This window comes from Dendrobates tinctorius, unplaced genomic scaffold, assembly GCF_039654945.1.
Source record: "Dendrobates tinctorius isolate UK_male_01 unplaced genomic scaffold, ASM3965494v1 ptg000095l, whole genome shotgun sequence".
Classification (NCBI taxonomy): domain Eukaryota; kingdom Metazoa; phylum Chordata; class Amphibia; order Anura; family Dendrobatidae; genus Dendrobates; species Dendrobates tinctorius.
In genome coordinates this window covers 23181228-23208197 of record NW_027361763.1, presented here as the reverse complement: position 1 = coordinate 23208197, position 26970 = coordinate 23181228, and the positions used below count along the sequence as shown (strand labels likewise).

Sequence of the window (26970 nt, the reverse complement as noted above, 5' to 3'; positions counted from 1 at the left end):
AAAATGAACCAATAGGAAAAATCTCCAATTGTTGCCGGGTACCGGATGGAAGAACTGGGCGGCCCAATGCACATGCACCCATCATGTTCTTACAGGAAGATGACGTGGATGGACGGAGGACAGAGAAGGAAGTTCTAGGGATGGAGGAGGTACCGTGGGGTCTCAGGGGACCCCCATTTCTCTCTCCTCTAATATGTTAGATCATATCAGAGGAGAGAGAAATTAATTGAAAGTCTGACTTTTTTGTGATCGCCAATATTCAGTGAATACGTGACAGGGGACCATAAAAACTAGCCCTAGTCATGTTTTGCAGGTTCTCAGCTTCACCCAGTAACCAAGACCCTGGAGATTTTCTGATGCTTTGGGGACGCTATACCGTTATTCTTCAATGCCATTAAAAATCAGTGCTGAGGAATAAACACCCCTAATTGTCACCATTAAAAGGCATATCGGTGGATTTTAAGATGTTAATAGCCAAGAGTGTCTCTACTATCAAGGAGAATTTTAGCCACCATAAGAGTGAATAATAGAGACACAAAAATGGTTTATAGATACATCTTTTAATTTTACTACAGGGATTGGCATACCGGTTTTTAAATGCTGAGTATCAAGAGAATTACTGCATCATAGACAACCAGAAAGATGTACCTGTTTATGAGGACTGTAACATCATGACAAGACTGATGGGTGAACCCCTGGATCTTCAAGTCCCGTGAATTTGGCCAAACAGTTTAAAAAGGTTCGGTTCAGGTACCATAACAGTACCAAAACCCGAACCAGGTTCCCATTCGCTTGACTGGGGTGCACGAATATCCAGTGTTTACCACACTGTCGTGTGCATGACCATGAAGAAAACACTGCCTCTGATCGGTGGTAAAATCATTACCACCAGTCAGAGATCTGAGGTTTCCTCTATGTCAGATGACAGCGTGAGTCCACAGCTGTGAACTGAGAAAAAAGTTTATCAGCCTACTGCGGCTATTAAAAGCGAGAACAGGCAGCGGCTGATGGAAATATTCATCAGCTGATGCCTGAGCTTTCAATGAATATTTAAAAAAAAAAAAACAGTGGGGATTCACCTGTATTTTTTATAACATCCAGTCAAAACTGACAGCTTTAGCAAAGGTTGGTTATCAAAAATAGATTGGTCCCATAGCCAATCAATTTAAATTATTTAAATAACTAATTTAAAATTACGCCCTGGAGTCCCCCTCATTTTTGACAACCATCCAAGCTAAAGCTGACAGCTCGTGGCTGTTTTTTAGGCTAGTAAGGGACCATGGATATAGGAACCCCAAGTCTAAAGATAGCAGCCCACAGCCTCCCATAAAAGGTGCATCTCTTATTTGAGCCAATTCTGGTGCTTTGTCCAGCTCTTCCCTACTTGCCCTGTGGTGGTGGCAAGTGGGGTTCATATTTTTGGGGTTAATGTCACCTTTGTATTGTCCGGTGATATCAAACCCATGGGTTAGTAGTGGAGAGGCATCTATAAGATGTCTCTCCATTACTAATCCTATAGTTTATTTGAAAATGTTTCATGGTGAAATGTGGTGAACTTACTGATGCACCGTGAGACTTTTTCTCATTGTGTTGTGATTTCACCACAGTTCAGGGGCACAACTGGGAATGCAGCCTCAGTGAACAGCAGTTATCTCAATGACATCACTGCTAGTAACTGAGTCTGAGCTTGCAGCAGATCTTTCTTCAGTGGTTCACAACCTGAATGTTCGCAACTTTGCACTATTCAGGTTGAAAACTGTTTATCCCCAGAAATGGATTATAGAAGGGGACAGAACAACAGACAGGTAAAGGATATAGTTTATTGTTTTTTTGTTTTGTTCACAGGGAGATGATGGCTTGGTGAGCATTTTTGTTGTTTATTATTTTATGTGTTTTACAAGAGATGTTGGCTTCAGTGGAATGGGAATTAGGTGAGTATAACTGTGTTTGTTATTGTTTTTAAAAAGTTAAAGTGCATCTTTTTTATTTCAAATAAAGGGCTTCATTCTAGCTGTGTGTTTACTTACAATACAACAATAAGATTAGTAGTGCAGAGGTGTCTTACAGACACCTCTCCATTAGAGATGAGCGAACGTGTTTATAAAACAATCATGAATCTCAAATTCAGCACGATCAGAGCACATTCAGATTTGTGTTCGCTTTCACATGTATTTTTACTCAAAGTCGGCAATAGTCAGTCACAGTTTGGTAAATCATAATATATCCACTAATACTTTTGTATTACTTTGGCTAGGATAGTGCTGCTGTTTGATGAGCAGGAGGAACAGGGGACGTGTTTGATGAGCAGGAGGAGGGGGTGTGGAGAGGTAAAAGGAAAGACTGAAGAGTTTACAGGAGCAGCATGCGCTTTTTTTGTTCCCTAAACTTAATACGTGTTGATTGCGCCAACCAATCGGGTGGCAGAAACCATCCACAACGTCATGATTTAAGGTCTCCTGTGATTGGTTGCCAAAGTTACATGTACCTGGCCATCTTGTTTTGCTGACACCATTTGCTCAGTGTCACAATACAGAGAGGTCATTCCTGTGCTAGTACTGGTGCTGCTAAAAGTGAACTTGTCAGTGAAATAGATAAGATCCTATACTGTTTGATATCAATCTTCCAGCACCGATGTAGATTGTGCAAAAACTTTGTGGCAGTCTTCGGAAGCCACATTTGCTACTCCGAATTGTTTGTGCTAAAACTGTGATTCAGTAACAAAGCAGAACGACAAATTTCCATGTAAACATTGTTAGGCCTTTTATAGTGTTGCAGTAAAGAGACCCAATTAGCTACTCCAAATCATTTGTGCTAAAACTGTGTTTCACTGGCAAATCCACTTAAAAATTGTTAGGCATAACAGTGTTGTTCAGGCACACTATCTAAGAAAATCGATAGTGATTGTTCATTTAGTGACATGTGACTGACAGCTGTGTGCTTAAAGTTGTGAAACAGCAGAGTTCAAGAGGGGAATGCTACTTAGAACATGAGTGGGAAAAAGCGTCATGGTGGAAGGGGGAATAGGCTTAGTGTTCGACATGTAGTTTGGTTACATGTTAATGTGAATGAAAGTTCAATTGAATAAACATCGTCTCGTCCTTTTTAAAGACATTTGACATCTGTTACTGGCTGGCCTATTCGACTCCCATCTTTGCCAGCCTCACAGTGGTACACCTTGTAGATGAGATTCATAAAGGAGCATGTGCGCTAGTGGTTGGCAAGCGCTGAATTAAGGGGCCTCTACTCCTCTTCTCCCACATTAACATTACACTCAGTACAGTCCTCAGAGGTGGCACCACAATGACCCTAGCATTAAAAATTCTAGCATTAAAAATTTCCAACTGACTGTGAAGAACATCAGATTGGCCATTCTGAAGAGCTGCTCTCATATTGTATTCCATGAGCATCAGAGTTCTGCTCTGAAGAATCACAGAATCCAGAGGAGGAAAGCATTTGCACTGATGCCCAAAACTTTTTCATGTTGGATCCGGGGCCGGAAAAAGTAGAGTCCGAGCAGAATCCAAACCCTCATCACCAGACGTTAATCAAGAAGGATGCACATAATCCTCATGAGACTCAGATACCAGAGGTGCACATGGACTGTACTGTGGTGTAATGGCAGGAAGAGGAGGAGGGTGATTCTCAGGGTGAGGAGTGAAAGAACAGAGAGGATGTTGATGAGGTTGCACATCCCATTTGGTGTAAACCCAAAGGTATGGAGGTGATTAGCTCTGCAGAGAAGTTGGAGGAGGAGTAAGATGAGGAGGTTACATTGCAGCTTCCCCCACAGACACGAAGTAATGCAACTACAACAAGCACTGCATCCTCAACCCCAACTCTGGCTGTGGGCAGCACCAGTCACAAGTGTGCATTTCACAGGGGTGGCAAAGGTTGCCTAGCCTGGGCATTTTTGAGACCTCAAAGGGAGACTCAACACGTTATCTGTCAAATTTGTAAAAAAAAACTCAGTAAAGACAAAAACTGCAATAATTTGACAATGAGATACATGAACCAGCACATGTTTGATCAATACAGTGTGGGAATCTCACTCTGCTAAAGTGCAGACTAGCAGGCCTCGCTAACCATTGGCCATCCCATCAACCCCATTTGCTGCTTCTTCCTCCTCCATCACCATTACAGGTCTTCTCACACAAGTCTCAGGCCTCAACACAGCAGCCAGCTCTCGGTCCTGCAGTTGTGGTCACATAAATTAATGTTTCCGCCAACATATGGCAAAGCTAAGAGCTTGAACTCCACCATCTCCCATCTCTTGACTTTGGAAATGCTGCCTTTCCACCTAGTGGATACAGATGATTTTCCAGTTCCTTAGTCTCCAATACATCTCTAAGAAACTTGTGCCTGCGCTAAACCAGCATGTTGCCGACAACATCACACTTTGCTTGAAAAAATCTATGTCTGTCAGGGTGCATTTCACCACTGACACCTGGACAAGCAAACATGGGCAGGGGCATTACATGTCGCTGAGTGGGCACTGGGTGAATCTGGTGAATGTGTAGGCAGTTGGTGAAGGGGCTGATCCACAAGTCTTTGAATCCTCAAGGCTTAAGGGATAAACTTCTGTATCTAACAGTTCCTTCACGGCTTCTATATCCTCCATCTCCTCTAGGGTTTCCACCTGTGCCCTCAACCTCTCCTTTAATCAGATATACATTCCAACAATGCAGATAGAATCTCCCCCACCTCCGCACTGCGCAGCCATGGTTCACTGCAACCAGGCAGCGTTTAAAATAATATGCCTTCAAGATCGCAGTCACACAGCGCAAGAGTTGTGGACAGGTATCCAGGTCGAGTTATCTGTGCAAACCAAATGGTGGCCTTACACTGTGGCAACCTCTCAGATGTGTTTTGCATAGCTCATGTCCTCAACCTGGTGGCATAGCAATTTCTGCGCCATTATCCTGGCCTAGATGTGCTGCTTCAGAAAGCACTGCCACTTTATGCTCACTTCCGATGGTGGCACCCTGAAGGTCATCAACTTGCATCGCTTCAGAGGTCTTTTGGCCTAGCGGTTAATCAATTCATTAGCAATGTTCCAACATGGTGGAATTCCACTCTGCACATGTTGCAGCGGATGTGACAGCAACGACGAGCCTTGGTACAGTATGACCTTTTGCATAGCCTGGTACAATGCAGTCCTGAAGTGGTGCAAATATTACTTGGAGTGGGCACAGGTGAAGGACCTCTTCATCTTTCTGCACAGATTTGAAATGGCAGCTAAGATGGTTAGCGCTGATGAAGCCATCATCAGTATCACTATTTTGGTCATCTACATGCTGGAGAACACTTTGAATAGTCTGCGTGAGGAGGTGATGGTCCCAGACGAAGAGTTGAAAGCATATGAAGATTCAGAAGGGATAACAATATCTCAATTTTCCGGACTATCAATGCTCATGTGAGTAACATTGTAAGCTGGCTCACAGTGATCAAGGGGGGTTCATGGCACCAGACAAACTTTTAGTGAAGATGCAGGAGCCGAGGAACAAATTGAGGAGGACTAGATGATGGATGTGCAACAGTCAGGTTGTCTGTGGTTGGTGGGACGGGATGGAGAATGCAATCTTGAGTGTTACCCCGCCACCAACACAGCATGGACTTGGTCCTCATGGACGCACTCTACACATGAGCACATTTTTGCTGCACTATCTTCCCCAAGGCAGCAGTGAGGCACACAGTGTGCATCCCAGTTGTAATTGTCATCCCCGGGCAAATTCAAGATTCATCATCAAATCATTGGCAGCAGCAGCAATGTAAGTGTCAAAAGCAATTTCTGTGATTTATTTAACAAAATTTTTAGACTACCCCGTGCACCAGCAAAACAGTCTGACACATCATGAGTAGAGTTGAGCGATACCAGCCGATACTTGAAAATATCGGATCAGAATGGATCGGCCGATCTTAAAAAAAAGTATCGGTATCGCCGATTCCGATACCGGGAACCAATGCAAGTCAATGGGGCCAAAATATCGGAATTAAAAAAAACCCTTTCTTTCCTTGTAGGTTAATTCTACATAAAGAAAAACAACTAAGAATAATGTAGAATGTATTGTGGGAGGTGGAGGAGACATTAAAGCCATAGAGGTTTAGCCCAATCAAATGGAATAGCAGGAATTAAACTTTTTTTTTAAAGACGTTAGGAGTTACAAAGATATTGACTATGTTAGCCTCATTTATATTTTGCCAGACATGTATGTCTTCTTCTTCTTTCTTCTTTCTTCTTCTTTCTTATTCTTCTCCCTTTTTTACCTTCTTCTTCTTCTTCTTATTCCTTTTTTTACATTCTTCTTCTTCTTCTTCCTTTTTTTACATTCTTCTACTTCATTTTTTTACATTCTTCTTCTTATTCCTTTTCTAACATTCTTCTTCCTTTTTTAAATTCTTCTACTTCCTTTTTTTACATTCTTCTTCTTCTTCCTTTTCTTACATTCTTCATATTCTTCTTATTCAACAATTATTATTCTACATATTCAACTTCTTCATCTTCTTCCTATTCTTCTTCATCATATTCTTGTTTGTGTCAGGCATTCCTGTAGTTGTTATCTAGAAAAGTTAGAAGTTTACACCTTCCATTCTGCCTGTCACAAAAGATTTACAACAGGATTTGTCCGCATTCAGTTTGGCCTGCAGCAGCAGGCCTTTTCCAGGGGCACCACGAGGAGGAACGGACTCACCCCCATACACTGCTTAGTCTTCTTCTGCTTATAAATAAGATAATATCATTTGCTCAGAGTATTAGTCTTATACTTAATGTTCTTCTGCTTTGTTTTTTTATGCTTCTTTGTCTTCTCTCTCTTGTTGTTCTGCATCTTGGTGGTTGTCTTCCTGTTCTTTGTCCTCTTGAACCAGCTGACGGTACTGGCACCCGTAGGGGCAGCAGAAGGAACAAGAGCCAGTGGCACTACCGAGGACCAGCTGACGGTGCTGGAACCCGGTTACTAAGCAGGAGGTACCTGTGCTACAAAGCACTACCAAGGACCAGCAGACGTTGCCGGAACTCGGATACCGAGATGGAGGCACCTAGGCCAAAGGCTCTGACGAGAACCAACTGACGGTGCTGGAACCCGGAGGGGTAGCATAAGCTGCAAGAGCAAATGGAAATAGCGAGGACCAGCTGACAGTGCTGGCACCCGGAGGGGCAGCAGAAGGAATAAGAGCCAATGGCACAACCGAGGACCAGCTGACGGTGCTGGAACCCGGTTGCTAAGCAGGAGGTACCTGTGCTACAAAGCACTACCAAGGACCAGCAGACGTTGCCAGAACTCGGATACCGAGATGGAGGCACCTAGGCCAAAGGCTCTGACGAGAACCAGCTGACGGTGCTGGAACCCGGAGGGGTAGCATAAGCTGAAAGAGCAAATGGAAATAGCGAGGACCAGCTGACAGTGCTGGCACCCGGAGGGGCAGCAGAAGGAATAAGAGCCAATGGCACAACCGAGGACCAGCTGATGGTGCTGGAACCCGGTTACTAAGCAGGAGGTACCTGTGCTACAAAGCACTACCAAGGACCAGCAGACGTTGCCGGAACTCGGATACCGAGATGGAGGCACCTAGGCCAAAGGCTCTGACTAGAGTTGAGCGAAACGGGTAGAAAAAATTCAAAAGTCGCCGACTTTTGGCAAAGTCGGGTTTCATGAAACGAAACCTGACCCTAGGATGAGGTCGGCCACGAGGTCGGCGACTTACGCGCCAAAGTCGCGTTTCAAAAGTTTGTTTTGCGCGCTTTTTCAGCCAATCAGGATCCACGGACACTGTGGGCAACGTGATGACCTAGGCACGGGTCACCACCATCTTTCAGAAGGGCATGCAAGTGATTGGCTTGCTTTGGTGGGCGTCACAGGGGGTATAAAAGGGCGTGCACGCCGACCGCCATCTTACTTCTGCCGATCTTAGTATAGGGAGAGGTTGCTGCTGATTCTGTAGGGAGAGCGTTAGGCAGGGAAGAAGACAAAAAAACTGCTTCTGCTGCTAGCGAATTGGCCTGCACAACACACAAGTCACTGTGTGTGCAGTGCAAGGGGAGGCTATATAGTGGTGTATCAGTGGTGTTGGTTGTTGGGCTGCCTTTTAAGGCTTCCTGACACGCTGGCATTGCTGTTTACCCACTGCTCCGCAAACTGCTTTTTTAAAAGCAATCCAATCTCCCTTATCCTCTAGTCACTTTTGTCACAGCTGTGCCATCGAGCGTGTCACATAGCGCTCAGATATCAGTGGGCCTCACACAATCCACAAGTGTCCAGTGTCCAAAAGTGTGTGCAGAGATTCAAAATCTCCATTATCCTCTCGTCACTTTGGTCACAGGCAGCTGTGCCATCGAGCGTGTCACATAGCGCTCAGATATCAGTGGGCCTCACACAATCCACAAGTGTCCAGTGTCCAAAAGTGTGCGCAGAGATTCAAAATCTCCATTATCCTCTCGTCACTTTGGTCACAGGCAGCTGTGCCATCGAGCGTGTCACATAGCGCTCAGATATCAGTGGGCCTCACACAATCCACAAGTGTCCAGTGTCCAAAAGTGTGCGCAGAGATTCAAAATCTCCATTATCCTCTTGTCACTTTGGTCACAGGCAGCTGTGCCATCGAGCGTGTCACATAGTGCTCAAATATCAGTGGGCCTCACACAATCCACAAGTGTCCAGTGTCCAAAAGTGTGCGCAGAGATTCAATATCTCCATTATCCTTTCGTCACTTTGGTCACAGGCAGCTGTGCCATCGAGCCTGTCACATAGCGCTCAGATATCAGTGGGCCTCACACAGTCCACAAGTGTCCAGTGTCCAAAAGTGTGCGCAGAGATTCAAAATCTCCATTATCCTCTCGTCACTTTGGTCACAGGCAGCTGTGCCATCGAGCGTGTCACATAGCGCTCAGATATCAGTGGGCCTCACACAATCCACAAGTGTCCAGTGTCCAAAAGTGTGCGCAGAGATTCAAAATCTCCATTATCCTCTCGTCACTTTGGTCACAGGCAGCTGTGCCATCGAGCGTGTCACATAGCGCTCAGATATCAGTGGGCCTCACACAATCCACAAGTGTCCAGTGTCCAAAAGTGTGCGCAGAGATTCAAAATCTCCATTATCCTCTCGTCACTTTGGTCACAGGCAGCTGTGCCATCGAGCGTGTCACATAGCGCTCAGATATCAGTTGGCCTCACACAATCCACAAGTGTCCAGTGTCCAAAAGTTTGCGCAGAGATTCAAAATCTCCATTATCCTCTCGTCACTTTGGTCACAGGCAGCTGTGCCATCGAGCGTGTCACATAGCGCTCAGATATCAGTGGGCCTCACACAATCCACAAGTGTCCAGTGTCCAAAAGTGTGCGCAGAGATTCAAAATCTCCATTATCCTCTCGTCACTTTGGTCACAGGCAGCTGTGCCATCGAGCGTGTCACATAGCGCTCAGATATCAGTGGGCCTCACACAATCCACAAGTGTCCAGTGGCCAAAAGTTTGCGCAGAGATTCAACATCTTCATTATCCTCTCGTCACTTTGGTCACAGGCAGCTGTGCCATCGAGCGTGTCACATAGCGCTCAGATATCAGTGGGCCTCACACAATCCACAAGTGTCCAGTGTCCATAAGTGTGGGCAGAGATTCAAAATCTCCATTATCCTCTCGTCACTTTGGTCACAGGCAGCTGTGCCATCGAGCCTGTCACATAGCGCTCAGATATCAGTGGGCCTCACACAATCCACAAGTGTCCAGTGTCCAAAAGTGTGCGCAGAGATTCAAAATCTCCATTTTCCTCTCGTCACTTTGGTCACAGGCAGCTGTGCCATCGAGCGTGTCACATAGCGCTCAGATATCAGTGGGATTCACACAATCCAAAAGTGTCCACTGTCCACAAGTGTGTGCAGAAATTCTAAATATCCCCTGTCCTATAGACACCTTGTACCTTGTTTTACATTACTATATAGTTTGTTGGATTTTGTCTACATTTCTACCAAAAATGAGGAAGGCTGGTGGAAGAGGCCGTGGAATTGGGCGGGGGTTGGCAGCTGGTAATGATCGTGTTGGTGGTGGATCTGATGGTAGTGGCAAGAGCAAAATAGGACCGAATGCAGGAGGTGCTTACCCTGCGTCATCGTCTGTCTACATAAGGCCTCGAGCGCTTAGTTTTCTAGGAGTTGGCAAACCGCTTTTAAAGCCAGAGCATCAGGAAAAAGTTTTGTCTTACATTGCTGACTCAGCCTCCAGCTCTATCGCCTCCTCTTCTTCAGTTGTAAAAAGTAAAAGCACTGAGTCGTCATTGGAGGCTCATGTTCATGAACCACACCTTTCCTTGTGTCCTTCACCCCAACCAAGATTGAAGGATGACGCAGGCCATACTACTGATTACTCCATGGAGCTGTTTGTTTTCACATACCATGCCTGGATTATCAAGTCAAATGGTGAATTACCCAGGCCAAGATGAATCTGACATGGAGTGCACTGATGCACAGCCGCTGATGGATGATTCTGCTGGTACATTCACTCAGAGCACTACATTGTCCTCGCAGTGTACAGAGCCAGATTTTGACGCTGATGACACTCAGGTGCCCCTTCCCGCACACTATACCACCATACACGGTGACACAGAGAAAGGTGCACATGACATAGAAGAGGAGGTGATGGATGACCCAGTTGTTGACCCAGATTGGCATCCATTGGGGGAAGAGGGTGCTGCTTCCAATAGCTCAGATGAGGAGCATCCACAGCAGACATCGACATCGCAACAGCTGTTATCTGGCAGGCCCGGAGCACTCAAAAGACAGGTTCCAAACATCAAAAGAGTTGCTGGACAGCTTGTCCAGAGGGTCAAAAGATCACAGCGTGCTAGGCCGCAAAATGTCTGCCAAAGTAGGAAGAGTGCAGTGTGGCACTTTTTTTAACAAAATCCTCATGATCAGGCCAAGGTTATCTGTAAGAAGTGCGCAAAGACCTTTAGCCGAGGGAAAAATCTGAAAAATTTGAATACCAGTTGCATGCTTAGACATTTAACCAGCATGCACTTGCAAGCGTGGACACAACACCAAACTTCAAGTGCCACATGTGCAACTGATCACAACGAAGGTAGTCAGCAACGCTACATTGTTTCCCCCACTGTAAGCCCACCGGTTAGCACAGCAGCAAATGTTGAGGTGTCGTTGCAAGGCCACAGCAGTCAGGGAATCCCACTGTTATATCAACGAAAGACTGATTCTAGGCTATCAGAAAGAACACCAACTCCATCACCATCATCAACCCTCTCTCAGTCCGCCCTGTCCACCGCTACTTCCACCATATGCAGCTCTCAAGTCCAGCTCACCCTCCCAGACACTATGAGTAGGTCAAGAAAGTACTCAGTCTCTTATCCGCGTACACTGGGTTTGAACGCCCACATTGCCAAACTAATCTCGTTTGAGATGATGCCCTTTCGGTTGGTGGAAAGCACAGCTTTCCGCGAACTCATGGCCTATGCAGTACCACGCTATGACCTACCCAGTCGCCACTTCTTCTCTCGCAAAGCCATCCCAGCCCTCCACCATCATGTGAAAGACCGCATTGTCCATGCACTCAAGCAGTCAGTGAGCGGAAAGGTGCACCTCACAACTGATGCATGGTCCAGTCGGCATGGCCAGGGCCGTTACGTGTCCATCACTGCGCACTGGGTTAATGTGGTGGATGCAGGGTCCACAGGGGACAGCGGTGGTGGGACAGTGCTGCCTAGCCCATGGTATAGGAAACAGTTGGCTGTAGGCGTTCGACCCTCCTCCTCCTCCTCCAGAAGCGAAAGCTCGTCCACAGAGCGCAGTCGTACGAGCACTCCATCTGCAGCTGCTACTGTTGCACACGATGTGTCCCCCTATCGAGCAGCTAGTGGAAAGCGTCAGCAGGCTGTGTTGCAGATGATGTGTTTGGGCGACAGACACACCGCCGAGGTGCTGGCCGAATACTTGAAGCGACAAACTGAGTCATGGCTGGGCAGTGTACATCTTGAGGCAGGCAAGGTAGTTAGTGATAACGGGCGTAATTTTGTGGAAGCCATAGCCCTTTCAAAACTCAGCCACATACCTTGCTTGGCTCACACCTTGAACTTGGTGGTGCAGTGCTTCCTCAAAAATTATCCGGAGTTAACAGCCCTGCTCCAGAAGGTGCGAAGACTGTGCGCGCACATCCGCCGGTCGCCTGTACACTCCGTTCGTATGCAGAAGCTGCAGCGATTGCTCCACCTTCCCAACCACCGCCTCATTATCGACATTGCAACAAGGTGGAACTCCACCCTGCACATGGTGGAGCGGCTGTGCGAGGAGAGGCAGGCCATAATGCATTTGTGGGAGGATACACGGCCAGGCACTTTGAGAGCAGACATGGAGTTGACAGGCGTGCAGTGGTCGAAGCTGAAAGACCTTTGTAAAGTCCTTCAGTGTTTTGAGGAATGCACACGGCTGGTAAGCGCAGACGACGCCATCCTAAGCATGAGCATCCCACTTATGCGTCTGCTCATGCAAACTTTGACGCACCTTAAGGAGCAGGCGTCTGCAGCCAATGTTGATGAGGAGGAAGAGGAGGAGGGAATCCTTGATGACATTCAGCCATTGTCTGCTCAGGGACCTCTCCTGGACGAGGTGGAGGAAGAAGAGGAGGAGGAGGATGATGGGGATGATTACTTAGGGGAGGAGGATGCAACTCGTGGGGCAAGTGAAAATGTTGGCGTGGCAAGGTCTGGTACAGGGTTTGTGCGTGACTGGAGGGATGTGGATTTGCCAGAAAGTGCTCCTCCACCCAGCACTCGCAGTGCATCATTGACACCGGGAACATTGGCCCACATGTCAGATTATGCCTTGCGGATCCTAAAAAGGGACCCCCGCATTGCCAAAATGATGAACGATGACGACTACTGGTTGGCCAGCATCCTGGATCCACACTATAAAGGCAAATTACAAAACATCATGCCACAGGAGAACCTTGACCTAATATTGGCTAATAAACAAGCAACTCTAGTAAATCGGTTGCATGAGGCATTCCCAGCACACAGCAGCGGTGATGGTTCTCACACGAGCCGTACGGGCCGGGGGCAGCTTGGCAGAGGTGTTCGTGGTGCACACAGCAAAAGTGGCGTTGGAGACAGGGGTTTCATGACAATGTTGTGGACTGATTTTTCAAATACCGCTCACACAACTGGTAATACTGCATCGATGGAAAGTGACAGGAGACAGCAGTTGTCAACTATGGTTACAAACTACTTTTCCTCCCATATCGATGTTCTCCCACACAGGTCATTCCCCTTTGACTATTGGGCCACTAAACTGGACACCTGGCCTGAATTGGCCCAATATGCCTTACAGGAGCTCGCTTGCCCAGCTGCAAGTGTGCTATCGGAAAGAGTCTTCAGTGCAGCTGGATCAATCCTGACAGAAAAAAGGACCCGTCTGTCAACCCAAAATGTGGATGATCTAACCTTCATTAAAATGAACCACGCATGGGTTTCCAAGGATTTTGTCCCACCTTCCCCTGATGACACATAGGGTGACAGAAAAATGGCTTGCTTTGGTCCACCTCTTCCTGGTACTTCACCTATTTCGCCTTTTGCATCAGCTGAATGTCCAACATCAACATATGCCACTTTCTAAAACTCCCTAACTGTGCTGCCTCCCCCCCCATGGCCGGGGTCACCACCTAGCGCACGACACCGTGCGAGTGCCGTTGCCCTGGACAGGTGGGTAGGCCGACTCTTGGGCGCGGGCACTGGCACAGGGTCCCTCATAGTGCAATCAAGTGTCTCTGACGGTGGTGGTGCACACCCGCCGTCAGACACACCGCTGTACTATGAGGGGCCCAGTGCCAGTACCGACGCCCACGAGTGGGCCCCCCTTGCTTGGGCAGGGCCCCAGTATTTGCAATCTTTACTTCTCCCTGCTCCTCCGCTGTGTAATCTGGGCCGACAAATCCATACTGTGCCTGACACCGTCTGAGCCTGCCTCCTGAGACATATATTTTGAATGTGTACGCTATCCATACATGTTATCCGGGGATACGGTACCCTTTCTAACCTTTGTGCAATCACGTGCAATCCATACTGGGCCTAACACCGTCTGAGCCTGCCTCCTGAGACATATTTTGAATGTGTACGCTATCCATACATGTTATCCGGGGATACGGTACCCTTTCTAACCTTTGTGCAATCACGAGCAATCCATACTGTGCCTGACACCGTCTGAGCCTGCCTCCTGAGACATACATTTTGAATGTGTACACTATCCATACATGTTATCCGGGGATACGGTACCCTTTCTCAACCTTTGTGCAATCACATGCAATCCATACTGGGCCTAACACCGTCTGAGCCTGCCTCCTGAGACATATATTTTGAATGTGTACGCTATCCATACATGTTATCCGGGGATACGGTACCCTTTCTAACCTTTGTGCAATCACGTGCAATCCATACTGGGCCTAACACCGTCTTAGCCTGCCTCCTGAGACATATATTTTGAATGTGTACGCTATCCATACATGTTATCCGGGGATACGGTACCCTTTCTAACCTTTGTGCAATCACGTGCAATCCATACTGGGCCTAACACCGTCTGAGCCTGCCTCCTGAGACATATATTTTGAATGTGTACGCTATCCATACATGTTATCGGGGATACGGTACCCTTTCTAACCTTTGTGCAATCACGTGCAATCCATACTGGGCCTAACACCGTCTGAGCCTGCCTCCTGAGACATATATTTTGAATGTGTACGCTATCCATACATGTTATCCGGGGATACGGTACCCTTTCTAACCTTTGTGCAATCACGTGCAATCCATACTGGGCCTAACACCGTCTGAGCCTGCCTCCTGAGACATATATTTTGAATGTGTACGCTATCCATACATGTTATCCGGGGATACGGTACCCTTTCTAACCTTTGTGCAATCACGTGCAATCCATACTGGGCCTAACACCGTCTGAGCCTGCCTCCTGAGACATATATTTTGAATGTGTACGCTATCCATACATGTTATCCGGGGATACGGTATCCTTTCTAACCTTTGTGCAATCACGTGCAATCCATACTGGGCCTAACACCGTCTGAGCCTGCCTCCTGAGACATATATTTTGAATGTGTACGCTATCCATACATGTTATCCGGGGATACGGTACCCTTTCTAACCTTTGTGCAATCACGTGCAATCAATACTGGGCCTAACACCGTCTGAGCCTGCCTCCTGAGACATATATTTTAAATGTGTACGCTATCCATATATGTTATCCGGGGATACGGTACCCTTTCTAACCTTTGTGCAATCACGTGCAATCCACACTGGGCCTAACACCGTCTGAGCCTGCCTCCTGAGACATATATTTTGAATGTGTACGCTATCCATACATGTTATCCGGGGATACGGTACCCTTTCTAACCTTTGTGCAATCACGTGCAATCCATACTGGGCCTAACACCGTCTGAGCCTGCCTCCTGAGACATATATTTTGAATGTGTACGCTATCCATACATGTTATCCGGGGATACGGTACCCTTTCTAACCTTTGTGCAATCACGTGCAATCCATACTGGGCCTAACACCGTCTGAGCCTGCCTCCTGAGACATATATTTTGAATGTGTACGCTATCCATACATGTTATCCGGGGATAAGGTACCCTTTCTAACCTTTGTGCAATCACGTGCAATCCATACTGGGCCTAACACCGTCTGAGCCTGCCTCCTGAGACATATATTTTGAATGTGTATGCTCTCCATACATGTTATCCGGGGATACTGTACCCTTTCTAACCTTTGTGCAATCACGTGCAATCCATACTGGGCCTAACACCATCTGAGCCTTCCTCCTGAGACATATATTTTGAATGTGTACGCTATCCATACATGTTATCCGGGGATACGGTACCCTTTCTAACCTTTGTGCAATCATGTGCAATCCATACTGGGCCTAACACCGTCTGAGCCTGCCTCCTGAGACATATATTTTGAATGTGTACGCTATCCATACATGTTATCCGGGGATACGGTACCCTTTCTAACCTTTGTGCAATCACGTGCAATCCATACTGGGCCTAACACCGTCTGAGCCTGCCTCCTGAGACATATATTTTGAATGTGTACGCTATCCATACATGTTATCCGGGGATACGGTACCCTTTCTAACCTTTGTGCAATCACGTGCAATCCATACTGGGCCTAACACCGTCTGAGCCTGCCTCCTGAGACATATATTTTGAATGTGTACGCTATCCATATATGTTATCCGGGGATACGGTACCCTTTCTAACCTTTGTGCAATCACGTGCAATCCATACTGGGCCTAACACCGTCTGAGCCTGCCTCCTGAGACATATATTTTGAATGTGTACGCTATCCATACATGTTATCCGAGGATACGGTACCCTTTCTAACCTTTGTGCAATCACGTGCAATCCATACTGGGCCTAACACCGTCTGAGCCTGCCTCCTGAGACATATATTTTGAATGTGTACGCTATCCATACATGTTATCCGGGGATACGGTACCCTTTCTAACCTTTGTGCAATCCATACTGGGCCTAACACCGTCTGAGCCTGCCTCCTGAGACATATATTTTGAATGTGTACGCTATCCATACATGTTATCCGGGGATACGGTACCCTTTCTAACCTTTGTGCAATCATGTGCAATCCATACTGGGCCTAACACCGTCTGAGCCTGCCTCCTGAGACATATATTTTGAATGTGTACGCTATCCATACATGTTATCCGGGGATACGGTACCCTTTCTAACCTTTGTGCAATCACGTGCAATCCATACTGGGCCTAACACCGTCTGAGCCTGCCTCCTGAGACATATATTTTGAATGTGTACGCTATCCATACATGTTATCCGGGGATACGGTACCCTTTCTAACCTTTGTGCAATCACGTGCAATCCATACTGGGCCTAACACCGTCTGAGCCTGCCTCCTGAGACATATATTTTGAATGTGTACGCTATCCATACATGTTATCCGGGGATACGGTACCCTTTCTAACCTTTGTGCAATCACGTGCAATCCATACTGGGCCTAACACCGTCTGAGCCTGCCTCCTGAGACATATATTTTGAATGTGTATGCTCTCCATACATGTTATCCGGGGATACGGTACCCTTTCTAACCTTTGTGCAATCACGTGCAATCCATACTGGGCCTAACACCATCTGAGCCTGCCTCCTGAGACATATATTTTGAATGTGTACGCTATCCATACATGTTATCCGGGGATACGGTACCCTTTCTAACCTTTGTGCAATCATGTGCAATCCATACTGGGCCTAACACCGTCTGAGCCTGCCTCCTGAGACATATATTTTGAATGTGTACGCTATCCATACATGTTATCCGGGGATACGGTACCCTTTCTAACCTTTGTGCAATCACGTGCAATCCATACTGGGCCTAACACCGTCTGAGCCTGCCTCCTGAGACATATATTTTGAATGTGTACGCTATCCATACATGTTATCCGGGGATACGGTACCCTTTCTAACCTTTGTGCAATCACGTGCAATCCATACTGGGCCTAACACCGTCTGAGCCTGCCTCCTGAGACATATATTTTGAATGTGTACGCTATCCATATATGTTATCCGGGGATACGGTACCCTTTCTAACCTTTGTGCAATCACGTGCAATCCATACTGGGCCTAACACCGTCTGAGCCTGCCTCCTGAGACATATATTTTGAATGTGTACGCTATCCATACATGTTATCCGAGGATACGGTACCCTTTCTAACCTTTGTGCAATCACGTGCAATCCATACTGGGCCTAACACCGTCTGAGCCTGCCTCCTGAGACATATATTTTGAATGTGTACGCTATCCATACATGTTATCCGGGGATACGGTACCCTTTCTAACCTTTGTGCAATCCATACTGGGCCTAACACCGTCTGAGCCTGCCTCCTGAGACATATATTTTGAATGTGTACGCTATCCATACATGTTATCCGGGGATACGGTACCCTTTCTAACCTTTGTGCAATCATGTGCAATCCATACTGGGCCTAACACCGTCTGAGCCTGCCTCCTGAGACATATATTTTGAATGTGTACGCTATCCATACATGTTATCCGGGGATACGGTACCCTTTCTAACCTTTGTGCAATCACGTGCAATCCATACTGGGCCTAACACCGTCTGAGCCTGCCTCCTGAGACATATATTTTGAATGTGTACGCTATCCATATATGTTATCCGGGGATACGGTACCCTTTCTAACCTTTGTGCAATCACGTGCAATCCATACTGGGCCTAACACCGTCTGAGCCTGCCTCCTGAGACATATATTTTGAATGTGTACGCTATCCATACATGTTATCCGGGGATACGGTACCCTTTCTAACCTTTGTGCAATCACGTGCAATCCATACTGGGCCTAACACCGTCTGAGCCTGCCTCCTGAGACATATATTTTGAATGTGTACGCTATCCATACATGTTATCCGGGGATACGGTACCCTTTCTAACCTTTGTGCAATCACGTGCAATCCATACTGGGCCTAACACCGTCTGAGCCTGCCTCCTGAGACATATATTTTGAATGTGTACGCTATCCATACATGTTATCCGGGGATACGGTACCCTTTCTAACCTTTGTGCAATCACGTGCAATCCATACTGGGCCTAACACCGTCTGAGCCTGCCTCCTGAGACATATATTTTGAATGTGTACGCTATCCATACATGTTATCCGGGGATACGGTACCCTTTCTAACCTTTGTGCAATCACGTGCAATCCATACTGGGCCTAACACCGTCTGAGCCTGCCTCCTGAGACATATATTTTGAATTTGTACGCTATCCATACATGTTATCCGGGGATACGGTACCCTTTCTAACCTTTGTGCAATCATGTGCAATCCATACTGGGCCTAACACCGTCTGAGCCTGCCTCCTGAGACATATATTTTGAATGTGTACGCTATCCATACATGTTATCCGGGGATACGGTACCCTTTCTAACCTTTGTGCAATCACGTGCAATCCATACTGGGCCTAACACCGTCTGAGCCTGCCTCCTGAGACATATATTTTGAATGTGTACGCTATCCATACATGTTATCCGGGGATACGGTACCCTTTCTAACCTTTGTGCAATCACGTGCAATCCATACTGGGCCTAACACCGTCTGAGCCTGCCTCCTGAGACATATATTTTGAATGTGTACGCTATCCATATATGTTATCCGGGGATACGGTACCCTTTCTAACCTTTGTGCAATCACGTGCAATCCATACTGGGCCTAACACCGTCTGAGCCTGCCTCCTGAGACATATATTTTGAATGTGTACGCTATCCATACATGTTATCCGAGGATACGGTACCCTTTCTAACCTTTGTGCAATCACGTGCAATCCATACTGGGCCTAACACCGTCTGAGCCTGCCTCCTGAGACATATATTTTGAATGTGTACGCTATCCATACATGTTATCCGGGGATACGGTACCCTTTCTAACCTTTGTGCAATCCATACTGGGCCTAACACCATCTGAGCCTGCCTCCTGAGACATATATTTTGAATGTGTACGCTATCCATACATGTTATCCGGGGATACGGTACCCTTTCTAACCTTTGTGCAATCATGTGCAATCCATACTGGGCCTAACACCGTCTGAGCCTGCCTCCTGAGACATATATTTTGAATGTGTACGCTATCCATACATGTTATCCGGGGATACGGTACCCTTTCTAACCTTTGTGCAATCACGTGCAATCCATACTGGGCCTAACACCGTCTGAGCCTGCCTCCTGTGACATATATTTTGAATGTGTACGCAATCCATACATGTTATCCGGGGATACGGTACCCTTTCTAACCTTTGTGCAATCACGTGCAATCCATACTGGGCGTGAGAACGGCTGGCGAGCTGTTAAGCAAGCTACAGCACCTGTCCAGACAAGTACAGGGATTCCCTAGCGAGGAGACTTATTTGATTGTTTTCAATGTTGGGACAGCAATTTTTGGGTTGCACTATACTCTGGAGAATGATAGATGGGGCCCACCATACACTGGAACATTCCAAAGGTGGACATCAGACACTGGAGCAGCATTTACAGGGCCCATTATACACTAGAGCATTAGAAATGGGGCCCATTATGTTTGGAGCATTATTTGGGCCCATAAGACAGTGGAGCTTCATCCACGGGGACCAACATATACTGTAGCATTATGTGGAGCTCATCATATACTGTTTCAAACATTATATGGGACCAATGATTCTGTATGGAGAAATAGATGGGCCTCGTCATGAGATGTAAAAAGAGAGGTATTTTTCATTGTACTATACCGCTATTTATCTGCCGTATCGGAGCATGATGAGCTGTGGTATGTGTTAAAGGGGCGCTCTTTCGCCCAGGGCACATGAAAACCTGCAGCCAGCCCTCCCCCCCCCACAACTTTAGCCAAATAACCCCCATTTTTCAGTGCGTAACTTATATTATGAAGTTAATTAAGGTTGACAAGCTTAAGTAAGAAGAATTGATGCTTTTGGCATTCAAATGGGCACTGTAGGTGTGTTTCCTGTCCTCCTCTCACTGCCGACTTTTATTCCCCATTGACTTACATTGGGTTTCGTGTTTTGGGACGACCCCGACTTTTCCCTATAATCGGACGATCTTGCTCGACCCGACTTTTGGAAAAGTCGGGTTTCACAAAACGAAACGCGACCCTAAAAAACCAAAAGTCGCTCAACTCTAGCTCTGACGAGAACCAGCTGATGGTGCTGCAACCCGGAGGGGCAGCTGAAGTTACCCCTGAAAAGCAAAGTTGGCATGCTGCAAGCTGGCCGCAGTTTCCGAATCACACAGTCCTACAGGGGGTGCTTGTCCTACTGGCACTACGGAACAAGCCTTTCTTACCAGAACCCGCAGTCCACATAGGAAGCACCTAAACTGCTGGCACCCTAGCCTCGGCTAACCCAACCGCAACACGACATGGCAACTTGGGGTGGCAAACTGACATTGACACTTCCCGGAAACAGCAGGCAGGGCTGGAACCAAGCTGGGCAGGAGGGAGTACCTGTGCCAAAGTCAGTTATGAGCAGCAACTGGCGATGTTGGAGCCCAGGGACAAGCACTTAGCAGGCTGAGGCCTGATGTGCTGTCAAGTGGGAGGCAGCAGGACAGATTGCCATCAAAACAGCAGGGGAACAGCTGACGTTACTGAACCCCACAAACACAGGAGCTAGTGTTTTACTCAGTGAAGACGGCACTTCCGAGCAACAACTGGCTGTGTTGAAGCCCAGGGACAAGCACGGAGCAGGCTGAGGCTGCATTGAAGAAATTTTAAGATCGGTTGTAGACTTCTACTAATTTTAACCAAGCTCCACTTAGGCCTGTTTCTTCACTGATATTCGTATTTCCCCTGTCCTCCAACCCCGCCAGTTACAGCTCCGAAGTGGCGTCTGCACAATCCACACTTGTTCCTGTGTTACAGGTGTTCAGTCCGGTCAGTTAATCCCCTGATTTGTGTCTGGCAATGTCGCCTGCTCTGTCCACATTCCCATAACTAAGTCTCCTGCTGCCTACACAGTCGTACTACTACTGATTTTTAACCGTGCTCCAATTAGGCCTGTGGCTCCACTGTCTCTCGTATTTCCCCTGTCCTCCAACCCTGCCAGTTACAGCTCCGAAGTGGCGTCTGCACAATCCACACTTGTTCCTGTGTTACAGGTGTTCATTCCAGTCAGTTAATCCCCTGATATGTGTCCGACAATGTCGCCTGCTCTGTCCACATTCCCATAACTAGTTATGGGAATGTGGACAGAGCAGGCGACATTGCCGGACACATATCAGGGGATTAACTGACTGGACTGAACACCTGTAACACAGGAACAAGTGTGGATTGTGCAGACGCCAATTCGGAGCTGTAACTGGCAGGGTTGGAGGACAGGGGAAATACGAGAGACAGTGGAGCCACAGGCCTAATTGGAGCACGGTTAAAAATCAGTAGTAGTACGACAGTGTAGGCAGCAGGAGACTTTGCCATCCACACAGCAGGGGATCAGCTGATGTTACTGAACCCCACTGAGACACGGGAGCAAGTGTCTCTTTCCGTGTGGACGGCACTTCCGAGCTACAACTGGCTGTGTTGAAGCCCAGGAAATAGGAGGGTGTAGGCAGAGGCCTACTGTATTTGGAATGTGGTGACAGCAGGAGAGACTGCCATCCACACAGCAGGGGATCACCTGACGTTACTGAACCCCACTGAGACACGGGAGCAAGTGTCTCTTTCCGTGTGGACGGCACTTCTGAGCTACAACTGGCTGTGTTGAAGCCCAGGAAATAGGAGGGTGTAGGCAGAGGCCTACTGTATTTGGAATGTGGTGACAGCAGGAGAGACTGCCATCCACACAGCAGGGGATCAGCTGACGTTACTGAACCCCACTGAGACACGGGAGCAAGTGTCTCTTTCCGTGTGGACGGCACTTCCGAGCTACAACTGGCTGTGTTGAAGCCCAGGAAATAGGAGGGTGTAGGCAGAGGCCTACTGTATTTGGAATGTGGTGACAGCAGGAGAGACTGCCATCCACACAGCAGGGGATCAGCTGACATTACTGAACCCCACTGAGACACGGGAGCAAGTGTCTCTTTCCGTGTGGACGGCACTTCCGAGCTACAACTGGCTGTGTTGAAGCCCAGGAAATAGGAGGGTGTAGTCAGAGGCCTACTGTCTTTGGAATGCGGAGACAGCAGGAGAGACTGCCATCTCCACAGCAGGGGAACAGCTGTCAGTGCTGAACCCCACTAACACTTGAACGAATGTGTTTGGCTCTGTGGAGACGACACTTCTGAACACCAACTGACGTTATGGAGCCCAGGATTAGGCGAGGAGCAGGCTGGGACCTGTTGCTTTTGGCAGGTGAAGGCAGCAGGAGATTTGCCATCTCCACAGCAGGGGAACAGCTGGCAGTGCTGAACCCCACTAACAATTGAACGAATGTGTTTGGCTCTGTGGAGATGACACTTCTGAACACCAACTGACGCTGTTGGAGCCCAGGATTAGGCGAGGAGCAGGCTGGGGCCTACTGGATTTTGGCAGGTGTAGGCAGCAGGAGACTTGCCATCTCCACAGCAGGGGAACAGCTGGCAGTGCTGAACCCCACTAACACTTGAACGAATGTGTTTGGCTCTGTGGAGACGACACTTCTGAACACCAACTGACGCTGTTGGAGTCCAGGATTAGGCGAGGAGCAGGCTGGGGCCTGTTGCTTTTGGCAGGTGAAGGCAGCAGGAGACTTGCCATCTCCACAGCAGGGGAACAGTTGGCAGTGCTGAACCCCACTAACACTTGAACGAATGTGTTTGGCTCTGTGGAGATGACACTTCTGAACACCAACTGACGTTGTTGGAGCCCAGGATTAGGCGAGGAGCAGGCTGGGGCCTGTTGCTTTTGGCAGGTGAAGGCAGCAGGAGACTTGCCATCTCCACAGCAGGGGAACAGCTGGCAGTGCTGAACCCCACTAACACTTGAACGAATGTGTTTGGCTCTGTGGAGACGACACTTCTGAACACCAACTGACGCTGTTGGAGCCCAGGATTAGGCGAGGAGCAGGCTGGGGCCTGTTGCTTTTGGCAGGTGAAGGCAGCAGGAGACTTGCCATCTCCACAGCAGGGGAACAGCTGGCAGTGCTGAACCCCACTAACACTTGAACGAATGTGTTTGGCTCTGTGGAGATGACACTTCTGAACACCAACTGACGCTGTTGGAGCCCAGGATTAGGCGAGGAGCAGGCTGGGGCCTGTTGCTTTTGGCAGGTGAAGGCAGCAGGAGACTTGCCATCTCCACAGCAGGGGAACAGCTGGCAGTGCTGAACCCCACTAACACTTGAACGAATGAGTTTGGCTCTGTGGAGATGACACTTCTGAACACCAACTGACGCTGTTGGAGCCCAGGATTAGGCGAGGAGCAGGCTGGGGCCTACTGGATTTTGGCAGGTGTAGGCAGCAGGAGACTTGCCATCTACACAGCAGGGGAACAGCTGGCAGTGCTGAACCCCACTAACACTTGAACGAATGTGTTTGGCTCTGTGGAGACGACACTTCTGAACACCAACTGACGCTGTTGGAGCCCAGGATTAGGCGAGGAGCAGGCTGGGGCCTGTTGCTTTTGACAGGTGAAGGCAGCAGGAGATTTGCCATCTCCACAGCAGGGGAACAGCTGGCAGTGCTGAACCCCACTAACACTTGAACGAATGTGTTTGGCTCTGTGGAGATGACACTTCTGAACACCAACTGATGCTGTTGGAGCCCAGGATTAGGCGAGGAGCAGGCTGGGGCCTGTTGCTTTTGGCAGGTGAAGGCAGCAGGAGACTTGCCATCTCCACAGCAGGGGAACAGCTGGCAGTGCTGAACCCCACTAACAATTGAACGAATGTGTTTGGCTCTGTGGAGATGACACTTCTGAACACCAACTGACGCTGTTGGAGCCCAGGATTAGGCGAGGATCAGGCTGGGGCCTGTTGCTTTTGGCAGGTGAAGGCAGCAGGAGACTTGCCATCTCCACAGCAGGGGAACAGCTGGCAGTGCTGAACCCCACTAACACTTGAACGAATGTGTTTGGCTCTGTGGAGACGACACTTCTGAACACCAACTGACGCTGTTGGAGCCCAGGATTAGGCGAGGAGCAGGCTGGGGCCTGTTGCTTTTGGCAGGTGAAGGCAGCAGGAGACTTGCCATCTCCACAGCAGGGGAACAGCTGGCAGTGCTGAACCCCACTAACACTTGAACGAATGTGTTTGGCTCTGTGGAGATGACACTTCTGAACACCAACTGACGCTGTTGGAGCCCAGGATTAGGCGAGGAGCAGGCTGGGGCCTACTGGATTTTGGCAGGTGTAGGCAGCAGGAGACTTGCCATCTCCACAGCAGGGGAACAGCTGGCAGTGCTGAACCCCACTAACACTTGAACGAATGTGTTTGGCTCTGTGGAGACGACACTTCTGAACACCAACTGACGCTGTTGGAGCCCAGGATTAGGCGAGGAGCAGGCTGGGGCCTGTTGCTTTTGGCAGGTGAAGGCAGCAGGAGACTTGCCATCTCCACAGCAGGGGAACAGCTGGCAGTGCTGAACCCCTCTAACACTTGAACGAATGTGTTTGGCTCTGTGGAGACGACACTTCTGAACACCAACTGACGCTGTTGGAGTCCAGGATTAGGCAAGGAGCAGGCTGGGGCCTGTTGCGTTTGGCAGGTGAAGGCAGCAGGAGACTTGCCATCTCCACAGCAGGGGAACAGCTGGCAGTGCTGAACCCCACTAACACTTGAACGAATGTGTTTGGCTCTGTGGAGATGACACTTCTGAACACCAACTGACGCTGTTGGAGCCCAGGATTAGGCGAGGAGCAGGCTGGGGCCTACTGGATTTTGGCAGGTGTAGGCAGCAGGAGACTTGCCATCTACACAGCAGGGGAACAGCTGGCAGTGCTGAACCCCACTAACACTTGAACGAATGTGTTTGGCTCTGTGGAGACGACACTTCTGAACACCAACTGACGCTGTTGGAGCCCAGGATTAGGCGAGGAGCAGGCTGGGGCCTGTTGCTTTTGACAGGTGAAGGCAGCAGGAGACTTGCCTTCTCCACAGCAGGGGAACAGCTGGCAGTGCTGAACCCCACTAACACTTGAACGAATGTGTTTGGCTCTGTGGAGATGACACTTCTGAACACCAACTGACGCTGTTGGAGCCCAGGATTAGGCGAGGAGCAGGCTGGGGCCTGTTGCTTTTGGCAGGTGAAGGCAGCAGGAGACTTGCCATCTCCACAGCAGGGGAACAGCTGGCAGTGCTGAACCCCACTAACACTTGAACGAATGTGTTTGGCTCTGTGGAGATGACACTTCTGAACACCAACTGACGCTGTTGGAGCCCAGGATTAGGCGAGGAGCAGGCTGGGGCCTGTTGCTTTTGGCAGGTGAAGGCAGCAGGAGACTTGCCATCTCCACAGCAGGGGAACAGCTGGCAGTGCTGAACCCCTCTAACACTTGAACGAATGTGTTTGGCTCTGTGGAGACGACACTTCTGAACACCAACTGACGCTGTTGGAGTCCAGGATTAGGCAAGGAGCAGGCTGGGGCCTGTTGCGTTTGGCAGGTGAAGGCAGCAGGAGACTTGCCATCTCCACAGCAGGGGAACAGCTGGCAGTGCTGAACCCCACTAACACTTGAACGAATGTGTTTGGCTCTGTGGAGATGACACTTCTGAACACCAACTGACGCTGTTGGAGCCCAGGATTAGGCGAGGAGCAGGCTGGGGCCTACTGGATTTTGGCAGGTGTAGGCAGCAGGAGACTTGCCATCTACACAGCAGGGGAACAGCTGGCAGTGCTGAACCCCACTAACACTTGAACGAATGTGTTTGGCTCTGTGGAGACGACACTTCTGAACACCAAATGACGCTGTTGGAGCCCAGGATTAGGCGAGGAGCAGGCTGGGGCCTGTTGCTTTTGACAGGTGAAGGCAGCAGGAGACTTGCCTTCTCCACAGCAGGGGAACAGCTGGCAGTGCTGAACCCCACTAACACTTGAACGAATGTGTTTGGCTCTGTGGAGATGACACTTCTGAACACCAACTGACGCTGTTGGAGCCCAGGATTAGGCGAGGAGCAGGCTGGGGCCTGTTGCTTTTGGCAGGTGAAGGCAGCAGGAGACTTGCCATCTCCACAGCAGGGGAACAGCTGGCAGTGCTGAACCCCACTAACACTTGAACGAATGTGTTTGGCTCTGTGGAGATGACACTTCTGAACACCAACTGACGCTGTTGGAGCCCAGGATTAGGCGAGGATCAGGCTGGGGCCTGTTGCTTTTGGCAGGTGAAGGCAGCAGGAGACTTGCCATCTCCACAGCAGGGGAACAGCTGGCAGTGCTGAACCCCACTAACACTTGAACGAATGTGTTTGGCTCTGTGGAGACGACACTTCTGAACACCAACTGACGCTGTTGGAGCCCAGGATTAGGCGAGGAGCAGGCTGGGGC

General features: G+C 48.6%; 1 protein-coding gene across 1 annotated transcript in view; it reads left to right on the top strand.

Annotated features, from left to right (window-relative positions):
• Positions 1–839: 839 nt before the first annotated feature.
• Positions 840–26970, top strand: part of LOC141098825 (vomeronasal type-2 receptor 26-like) — a 45171-nt gene continuing 19040 nt past the window's right edge. Inside the window, exons 1-2 of the mRNA XM_073586798.1 lie at positions 840–929; positions 1846–1860. Of these exons, the coding sequence (XP_073442899.1) occupies positions 840–929; positions 1846–1860 (105 nt within the window). The remainder of the gene's footprint in view (positions 930–1845; positions 1861–26970) is intronic.